Genomic DNA, 10,846 nt, shown 5'->3' with positions numbered 1-10,846 from the left:
AGAGGCAGTAGGGATGACCAGGGATGTTCTCTGTTTAGTGAGTCCTCCAAATCAGAGGCAGTAGGGATGACCAGGAATGTTCTCTGTTTAGTGAGTCCACCAGATCAGAGGCAGTAGGAATGACCAGGGATGTTCTCTGTTTAGTGAGTCTGCCAGATCAGAGGCAGTAGGGATGGCCAGGGATGTTCTCTGTTTAGTGAGTCCACCAGATCAGAGGCAGTAGGGATGACCAGGGATGTTCTCTGTTTAGTGAGTCCACCAGATCAGAGGCAGTAGGGATGACCAGGGATGTTCTCTGTTTAGTGAGTCTGCCAGATCAGAGGCAGTAGGGATGACCAGGGATGTTCTCTGTTTAGTGAGTCCTCCAGATCAGAGGCAGTAGGGATGACCAGGGATGTTCTCTGTTTAGTGAGTCTGCCAGATCAGAGGCAGTAGGGATGACCAGGGATGTTCTCTGTTTAGTGAGTCTGCCAGATCAGAGGCAGTAGGGATGACCAGGGATGTTCTCTGTTTAGTAAGTCTGCCAGATCAGAGGCAGTAGGGATGACCAGCGATGTTCTCTGTTTAGTGAGTCTGCCAGATCAGAGGCAGTAGGGATGACCAGGGATGTTCTCTGTTTAGTGAGTCCTCCAGATCAGAGGCAGTAGGAATGACCAGGGATGTTCTCTGTTTAGTGAGTCCTCCAGATCAGAGGCAGTAGGGATGACCAGGGATGTTCTCTGTTTAGTGAGTCTGCCAGATCAGAGGCAGTAGGGATGACCAGGGATGTTCTCTGTTTAGTGAGTCTGCCAGATCAGAGGCAGTAGGGATGACCAGGGATGTTCTCTGTTTAGTGAGTCCTCCAGATCAGAGGCAGTAGGAATGACCAGGGATGTTCTCTGTTTAGTGAGTCCTCCAGATCAGAGGCAGTAGGAATGACCAGGGATGTTCTCAGTTTAGTGAGTCTGCCAGATCATTGTCTTGTAAACCCGACCCTAGGCAAGCCAGAACTTTTGAAAATGGTTCTGGACCTGGATGTCTAGAGAGACTACTTCAAGCATTTTTACCCATCAATTGCTACAATAGTGATACATTGTGAGTTACATTTAAGTATCTATTCCAAAGACTATTCCAAAGACTTCCACATTGAAGAAAGGACACCCTCCATCCCATAATCTACATCAGCCATACTCAAAGACACTGAAAATACTGCTCTGCATCTATGATTAGAACACAGCTCTATCATTTGAAAGGCCAGAGGAGCCGAACAACAAAACCAAAAAGACAAAAATAAAGAGGCAATAGCATGACTCCACCTCCAGAGGGCGCTGTCTTTTATTTTTGTGTGAAACTTGTCCGTTGGGTGAACGTAGCATTTTCTTATTGGCTCTTACCGACAGGCTAATTTCGGGTCAAGTCCTTCCTGCGCATGAAGTCTGTTGGGTTAGCAGTGCGGTGGTTCCTTTAGCCCTTTGTAAACATTTGACAATAATAATCGATTGAAATAGACGACGGAAACCGTATAATAATAACATTATTGTAAGGTGTGTTGCACGCGGAGCTTAATTTAACGTCTGCAGAGCAAGGGGGTAACAGCAGAGAATGACGAACGGTTCAAAGAGAAAAGAAGAAGTTCATCTCGCCAATGGGGGTGTAAAGCAGTCCACATGGAGCAAAGTCTTAAATAGTACCGCTGTATGGGAAGAGAAGGTTGGTTTAGCTCATCTGATTATAAAGATATTGTTGTTTTTCATGTATATTTTTAACAAAGCTGGATATTTAGCGTTTTCATATTGGGCCCTCACTTGATTGGCCAGACAGCTAACTTTAACCAGCATGCTAACGGCGCTAGCTGGCTGTCACCAGGAATCAGGATCGGGTAACGTCGGGGTAGGCTAACGTTAGCTATTTAGGTTGGGGACATGGTTGAGGGATCTGATTTCCCTGTCTCAAGTGCCAACGATAGTTGTGACTCCTATGATTGTGTATTTTAGCTAGCTACATTGACATTGTGAAGATGGGGCCCGGGAGTTGCCGTGGCCTTTGTTACAGTCAAGATTAATGCAAATACTAATCCGTCAAACCCACTGGTCTTTGAGTAGCCATTAGCTTCACCCCTCAGTGACTTCTTCAAGATTAATCAAACGTTCGCTATGTTGTCGGCATTTAGCACAGCAGCTCTCAAACGTACCACTGTTTACACTACGCTCATACATGAATTTGTGTAAATTTCTGGATACTGTCTGCAGGGGAAACTTGCCAGTGGATGAATATAGAATACTTTATAAATGTGACTATGACATTACTTGCTCCTCTTTGAAACAACTCACTTATTTTTATCATTTTCTTCTGCTTACTCTCCAGGATGAGTTTTTAGATGTGATCTACTGGATTCGACAGATTATTGCTCTCATCCTTGGCGTGATATGGGGTGTTGCACCACTAAAAGGCTTCCTAGGAATAGCCATGTAAGTATCATAACGCCTACTTTCCTTTTGCACTCATTGTGGACTGCAGGGCCAGGAGTACACTGGTTCGATGCATCTCTCTACGATACATCCCCTTAAAACAACTACCTCTTGCAGTGTTAATCATTTATTTTACAACAGTAACATCTTTGTGTATAGATTCCCTCTCCCTTGTTCCCTTCCTGTTTTTTCCCAAACCACTATAACAACTGTTCCTTAACTTCAATAACAACGACGGCACCATCTCTGTCTAACACTACCCTCTCGTCCTCCAGATTCTGTGTCATCAACGCGGGGGTCCTGTATGTGTACTTCAGCAGCTTTCAGCAGGTGGACGAGGAGGAATATGGAGGAACGTGGGAACTCACCAAAGAAGGCTTCATGACATCCTTTGCATTATTCCTGGTACGCACACATTTGTTTAACCTCTGTGGAAGTAATGTTCCAGGTAGTATTTATTTTGTGGTCAGTGGTCACCAACCCTGGTCATAGAGAGATTGTTTAGTCTGCGGACATGGCTGAGGGATCTGATTTCCCTGTCTCAAGTGCCAATGATAGTTGTGACTCCTATGATTTTGTATTTTAGCTAGCTACATTGACATTGTGAAGACAAAGCCCGGAAGTTGTTGTGGCCTTTGTTACAGTCAAGATTAATGCAAATACTAATCCGTCAAACCCACTGGTCTTTGAGTAGCCATTAGCTTCACCCCTCAGTGACTTCTTCCTCAAGATTAATCAAACGTTCGCTAGGTTGTCGGCATTTAACGATAGTTGTGACTCCTATGATTTTGTATTTTGTTCCTGGTTAGCAGTAGCACTAACACATATTTTATTTTAAAAAGTTTAACCTTTATTTAACTAGGCAAGTCAGTTAAGAACAAATTCTTATTTTCAATGGCGGTCTAGGAACAGTGAGTTAACTGCCTTGTTCAGGGGCAGAACAACATATTTTCACCATGTCAGCTCAGGAATTCAATCTTGCAACCTTTCGGTTTACTTGTCCAATGCTCTAACCACTAGGCTACCTGCCGCCCCCATCTGATTGAAGTAAAAGCCTGATATGTGATCTATTAAGAGTTCAATTGGATATTGCAGTGATGTAAAAAAGAACCTGCACAACAACATACATTCTTTGAGCATGGATTCAGTACCCTGATATGGTTCTGAGAATTGAACAAAAACACTGTTTTCACAAGAACTGAAAATAGCCAAAAGTCTCTCAATCTGTATCAGTTTCTGATACTATATGTGAAAATGTCCTTTATCCATGGCTAACCCTCTCTCTTTCCAGGTGGTGTGGATAATATTTTACACAGCGCTTCATCATGACTGAAGACCCGAGGGGAATCCAATCCATTTGAGAAAAATATGAACATTTCAGTTGAAGTTAAAATGTCAAGACATGAAGTGTTTAGAAATTGTTTTTAAGACAACTCGGAAACTCCGAACCTCTTGAGTTAAAATGTACATACGTTTTTTTATTTTGCGTAGAGCTTCCTATTGGTTGATTCTGATATTTTCCAAGTGGGGAAGCTGAGCAATTTTTTTTAAATGAGTTTCCAAGTCGGAAATGTCAGAGTTTCCGAGTTGCTTTGAAAGCGGCAAAACTCCACCGTTTCTGGTGTGTCACCACCCACACCTAGGACCCGTCTGTATGCAGTGCATTTTGGGAGCCATAGTTTGACATGAATGACCTTGTAAGACCATCAGGTTAACATTAAGTTATGGCTCTGTTTGAATACTTTATTGGTGCATCTCAATCCTTTAACATTGCTTCTTCTCTTCATCTCCTTTCCTTTATCTGAACTGACATGTAAACACAGCGCTGGTGAGGGAATGTGGAGGATGCCATTTAGAAATTTGCTCTCACCTGTCCAGTTATTTCATATCAATGCAGATAAAGGGGATGAGGAAAATAGGTATTTTTTGACTATTGAGATGCAACCTTTCCATCCATCTGTTTTTCTCCTTACCTTTCTAGAGTTGATCACTAATCTGACAAATGGGTTGATGAAAGCAAGTGCTCAGCCAGATTGTTTCCACCTACCCATCCCATAGAGAATGATAGAGGCCTCTAGTGGCCAAAAGGCTGTATTTGCATGGGCGGCACCATTGAGGGCTTCCACCATTTTAATGTAATCAACTGGGTGGGACTTAACCTCATTGGCTGATCCCTCCTGGTGACTCTGATGGAGTAATGTCCAACTGGGTCATCATAAATTTGACTACTTAAAAATGGAGATTGCCTCAATCGTGCTGCCTTTGCTGTCACAAACGCTATAATTGCACAGATACAAAGATGAGTCCTCTGTATATCTTTGACCCACACAGCCTAGATCAGTGTAATCTTCATGGAGAGATGGAAGGAAACCTTAATCTCTGAAGTGTTGGAATTCTGTCCAACTTTTAAGCTAAAACTGTTCTACAGCCATAATCTGTTATTGTTTTTCTTTTCACTTAGTAATGGCAGTATTTGTATCTAGCAGTCAGAACTGGTTTTAATTCAACTTTTTTTGTTTGTTTTCCCTCACACATAGCTTCCAAATCAAATAGTCTTACCTAATGTTCTGAGATTATTAATTTAAAACATCTGTAAATTCTGTAAAATGTTCCCTTTTCTCAATCTGCATTGTATTAAACTGATTTATTTGTACTCCTTTGTTATATCTTGGTTGATGTAACATACATTTCAGTATTTTATAGTTCATTCAATGAATCGTTTGTGCAAGATGTCTGTAATGACTACTGTACCACGTACATGATTGGTTTTTGAGAGTATTGTATTTTCTGATTTGGGAATCACATTAAACAGGGGCTTTGTTTATCATCCAATTTCAAAGAGATGCTGTGTCACTGATTTAGTATTTGTTAAGAGCATGTTAACTCTTTTGCTGAGTAAAATCTTCTGCATTCACACAGGTGCAGTTCTTTGAATATGAATGGTACAGTACAGGTGACTCAAGTGTGTGCACATCCTTGTCTCAACAGCTAGTCACTAGTACATAATCTTGCAAGCATACAGTCTTCTGATTTTAAAATAAACTGTCTCCATAGCATGGACAAAAAATGTCTAATTTTGGGAGACTCATTTGCAACTCATTGTGTCCTCTCTCCTCGCCTCCTCAAAACCCATTGGAGGAGAAAGTCAGAGGGGTGAGACCAATGGGTTTTGAAAGGTGGCAAGGAGTATTCATTTGAGATTAGCCCATTGTATTATTAGTATAGTATTTTATATACAGTACCAGTCAAATTTGGACACCTACTCATTCCAGGGTATTACTTTATTTGTACTATTTTCTACATTTGTTGAATAATTAAAAATGATGAAAAAACATTTAGAATCATGTAGTAACCAAAACAATTTTAAACTAATCAAAATATATTTTAAGTTTGAGTTTCTTGAAAGTAGCCACCCTTTGCCTTGACAGCTTTGCACACACTTGGTGTTCCCTCAACCAACTTCATGAGGTAGTCACCTGGAATGCATATCAATTAACAGGTGTACCTTGTTAATTTGTGGAATTTCTTTCCATATTATGGCAAGAACATCTCAAATAAGCAAAGAGAAACCAAAGTCCATTACTTTAAGACATGAAGGTCAGTCAATGTGGAACATTTCAAAAACTTGGAAAGTTTCTTTGAGTGCAGTCGCAATACCCATCATGCACTATGATGAAACTGTCTCTCATGAGGACCAGAATGAGGACCTTCCTTTCCACAGATTTACCTCTAATGCAGAGGGTATGTTAGTTACCAGACTCAGGAATATCAGCCCAAATAAATGCTTCAGAGTTCAAGTAACACATCTAAACATCAACTGTTCAGAGGAGACTGCATGAATCAGGCCTTCATGGTCGAATTGCTGCAAAGAAACCAATACTGAAGGACACCAATAATAAGAAGAGACTTGCTTGGGCCAAGAAACACATGCAATGGAGTCCAAATTGGAGATTATTGGTTCCAACCGCCATGTCCTTGTGAGATGCAGAGTAGGTGAACGGATGATCTCCGCATGTGTGGTTCCAACCGTGAAGCATGAAGGAGGAGGTGTGATGGTGCTTTGCTGGTGACACTGATTTATTTAGAATTCAAGGCACACTTAACCAGCATTCTGCAGAAATACGCCACATCATCTGGTTTGCGCTTAGTGGGGCTATCATTCATTTTCCAACAGGACCCAGCACACTTCCAGGCTGTGTAAGGGATATCTGACCAAGAAAGAGAGTGATGAGTGCTGCATCAGATGACCTGGCCTCCACAATCCCCCGACCGCAACCCATTTGAGATGGTTTGGGATGAGTTGCACTGCAGAGTGAAGCAAAAGCAGCCAACAAGTGCTCAGGAAATGTGGGAACTCTTTTGAGTCTGTTGGAAAAGCATTACAGGTGAAGTTGGTTCAGAGAATAGCAAGAGTGTGCAAAGCTATTTGTTGCTAACACTTTTGGTTACTACATGATTCCATGTGTGTTTTTTAATAGTTTTGATGTCTTCACTATCATTCTACAATGTAAAAAAACAAAGAAAAACCCTTGAATGAGTAGGTGTGTCCAAACTCTAACCAATAAATTACAGTCGTTGACTTTTTTGATTCAAATTAGATTGTGTCACTGGCCTACACACATACCCTATAATGTTAGTGAAATTATGTTTGTAGACATTTTTCCAAATATTTAAAACTGAAATGTCCTAACTTAATAAGTATTCAACCCATTTGTTATGGCAAGCCTAAATACGTTCAGGAGTAAAATGTGCTTACGAAGTCACACAGACTCACTATGTGAAATATTGTTTAACATGATTTTTGAATGACTGCCTCATGTCTGTATCCAATACATACAATTATCTGTCAGGTCCTGCAGTTGAGCTGTGAATTTCAAATAGATTCAACCTCAGAGACAAGGGAGGTTTTCAAATGCCTCGCAAAAAAGGGGACCTATTGGTAGATGGGCAAAAAAACAAAACAGACATTGAATATCTCTTTGAGCAAGGTGAAGTTATAAATTACACTTTGGATGGTGTATCACACCATGTCGAAGCATCAAACAGGCAAAGCGTCAGTACAGGACTAAGATTGAATCCATGCTCGTTGGATGTGGCAGGGTTTGCAAACCATTACGGACTACAAAGGGAAACTCAGCCGCGAGCTGCCCAATGACGCGAGCCTACCAGACAGGCTAAATGCCTTTTATTCTTGCTTCGAGGCAATCAACATTGAAGCATGCATGAGAGCGCCAGCTGTTCCGGACGACTGTGAGCCCTCTCTCCTTAGCGATGTGTGCAAGACCTAAACCTGTTTGGGATAGGGGCAACATTTTCACGTTCGGATGAAAAGCGTGCCCAGAGTAAACCTCCTGCTACACAGGCCCAGAAGCTAATATCTATAGAAAACACTCTGACGTTTCTAAAACTGTTTGAATGATGTCTGTGAGTATAACAGAACTCATATGGCAGGCGAAAACCTGAGAAAAATCCAACCAGCAAGTGGGAAATCTGAGGTTTGTAGTTTTTCAACTCATTGCCTATCGAATATACAGTGTCTATGGGGTCATATTGCACTTCCTAAGGCTTCCAATATATGTCACCAGTCTTTAGAACATTGTTTGCGGCTTCTACTGTGAAGGAGGGGGGAATGAGAGCTGATTGAGTCAGGGGTCTGGCAGAGTGGCATGAGCTGATCACTAGCACACATGTGAGAGTGACCTGCGTTCCATTGCAATTCTAAAGACAAAGGAATTCTCCGGTTGGAACATTATTGAAGATTTATGTTAGAAACATCCTAAAGATTGATTCAATACATGTTTCTACGAACTGTAATATAACTTTTTGAACTTTTCGTCTGAACTTTCGCCTGGACTTGCCCGCGCCTCATGAGTTTGGATTTGCTTACCAAACGTGCTTACAAAAGGAGGTATTTGGACATAAATTATGGACTTTATCGAACAAAACAAACATTTATTGTGGAACTGGGATTCCTGGGAGTGCATTCTGATGAAGAGCATCAAAGGTAAGTGAATATTTATAATGCTATTTCTGACTTTTACTGACTTCACAACATGGCGGATATCTGCATGGCTTGTTTTTGTGTTGGAGCGCTGTACTCAGATTATAGCATGGTTTTTCTTTTCCGTAAAGCTTTTTTGAAATCTGACACAGCGGTTGCATTAAGGAGAAGTATATCTATGATTCTGTGCATAATAGTTGTATCTTTTACCAAAGTTTATTATGAGTATTTCTGTAAATTGATGTGGCTCTCTGGAAATTCGCCGGATGTTTTCGAGGCACAACATTACTGACCATAAAGCACTAATGTAAACTGAGATTTTGGGATATAAATATTAACTTTATCGAACAAAACATACATGTATTGTGTAACGTGAAGTCCTATGAGTGCCATCTGATGAAGATCATCAAATGTTAGTGATTAATTTGATCTCTATTTCTGCTTTTTGTGACACCTCTCTTTGGCTGGAAAATGGCTGTGTGTGTTTTTGTGACTAGGCTCTGACCTAACATAATCATATGTTGTGCTTTCGCTGTAAAGCTTTTTTGAAAACAGTCATGATGGGTAGATTAACAAGAAGTGTATCTTTAAATTGGTGTATTGCACTTGTGAATTTATGAAAGTTACATATTTCAAAAAAATATTTTTTAATTTCGCTCTCTGCCTTTTCTGCGGAATGTTGTCGAGGTGGAACCCCTAGCCATAAGAAGCTGCCCCTATCACCTCCAAGCCTATCTCTGACCTTTTGAACCTGTTTCTCCTCTCTGGGGAGGTTCCCATTGCTTGGAAGGCAGCCACAGTGCATCCTTTATTTAAAGGGGCGATCAAGCTGATCCTAATTGTTATAGGCCAATTTATATTTTGCCCTGTTTATCAAAAGTGTTGGAACAACTTGTCAATAATCAACTGACTGACTTTCTTGATGTCTATAGTATTCTCTCAGGTATGCAATCTGTTTTCCACTCAGGTTATGGATGTGTCACTGCAACCTTAACGGTCCTAAATGATGTCACCATTGCCCTTAATTCTACGCAATGTTATGCTGCTATTTTTATTGACTTGGCCAAAGCTTTTGATACGGTGGACCATTACATTCTTGTGGGTCTGCTAAGGAGAATTGGTGTCTCTGAGGGGTCTTTGGCCTGGTTTGCTAACTACCTCTCAAAGAGTGCAGTGTATGAAGTCAGAACATCTGCTGTCTCAGCCACTGCCTGTCACCGAGGTAGTACCCCAAGGCTCTATCCTAGGCACAACGCACTTTTCAATTTACATCAACAACATAGCTAAGGCAGTAGGAAGCTCTCTCATCCATTTATATGCAGATGACACAGTCTTATACTCAGTTGACCCCTCCCTGGATTTTGTGTTAAACACTCTATGACCTAGCTTTCTTTGTGTCCAACAAGCTTTCTCTGCCCTTAACACCTCCAAAACAAAGGTCATGTGGTTTGGTAAGAAGAATGCCCCTCTCCCCACAGGTGTGATTACTACCTATAAGAGTTTAGCGCTTGAGGTAGTCACCTTTACAAGTACTTGGGAGCATGGCTAGATGGTACACTGTCCTTATGTCAGCACATATCAAAGCTGCAGGCTAAGGTTAAATCTAGACTTGGTTTCCTCTATCATAATCACTCCTCTTTCCCCCCAGCTGCCAAACTAACCCTGATTCAGATGACCATCCTACCCATGCTAGATTACGGAGACGGAATTTATAGATTGGCAGGTAAGGGTGCTCTCGAGCGGCTAGATGTACTTTACCATTCGGCCATCAGATTTGCCACCAATGCTCCTTATAGGACACATCACTGCACTCTATACTCCTCTGTATACTGGTCCTCTCTGTATACACGTCGCAAAACCCACTGGTTGATGCATTTTTATAAAACCCTCTTAGGCCTCACTCCTCCCTATCTGAGATATCTACTGCATCCTCCAAATACAACAACCATTCTGCCAGTCACATTATGCAATGCACACACATCCCTGGGTAACTCCTCTTTTCAGTTCGCTGCAGCTAGTGACTGGAATGAGCTGCAAAAAACACTCAAACTGGACAGTTTTATGGCCATCTCTTCATTCAAAGGCTCAATCATGGACACTCTTACTGACAGTTGTGGCTGCTTCACGTGATGTATTGTTGTCTCTACCTTCTTTCCCTTTGTGCTTTTGTCTGTGTCCAATATGTTTGTACCATGTTTTGTGTTGCTATCATGTTGTGTTGCTATCATGTTGTTGTCATGTTGTGTTGCTACCATGCTGTGTTTTGATGTGTTGCTGCCATGCTATGTTGTTGTCCTATATTTTTATTTTATTTGTTATTGTTAATAACAGCCCCTGACCCTACAGGAGGCTTTTTGCCTTCTGGTAGGCCATCATTTTAAATAAGAATTTGTTCTTA

General features: G+C 41.3%; 1 protein-coding gene across 1 annotated transcript; it reads left to right on the top strand.

Annotated features, from left to right (window-relative positions):
• Nucleotides 1-1,322: 1,322 nt before the first annotated feature.
• Nucleotides 1,323-5,279, top strand: rab5if (RAB5 interacting factor). Its single transcript, XM_021566915.3, has 4 exons — nt 1,323-1,689; nt 2,344-2,447; nt 2,723-2,852; nt 3,739-5,279. The coding sequence occupies exons 1-4, from the start codon at nt 1,582-1,584 to the stop codon at nt 3,778-3,780; spliced, it is 384 nt and encodes a 127-aa protein (XP_021422590.1). The 5' UTR covers nt 1,323-1,581; the 3' UTR covers nt 3,781-5,279.
• Nucleotides 5,280-10,846: the final 5,567 nt, after the last annotated feature.

The sequence above is a fragment of the Oncorhynchus mykiss genome, chromosome 16 (assembly GCF_057628025.1).
Source record: "Oncorhynchus mykiss isolate SJ-2025 chromosome 16, ASM5762802v1, whole genome shotgun sequence".
NCBI classification, from domain to species: Eukaryota; Metazoa; Chordata; class Actinopteri; order Salmoniformes; family Salmonidae; genus Oncorhynchus; species Oncorhynchus mykiss.
Note: the sequence above shows the minus strand (reverse complement) of the source record. Positions and strands in the feature narration are given on the sequence as shown.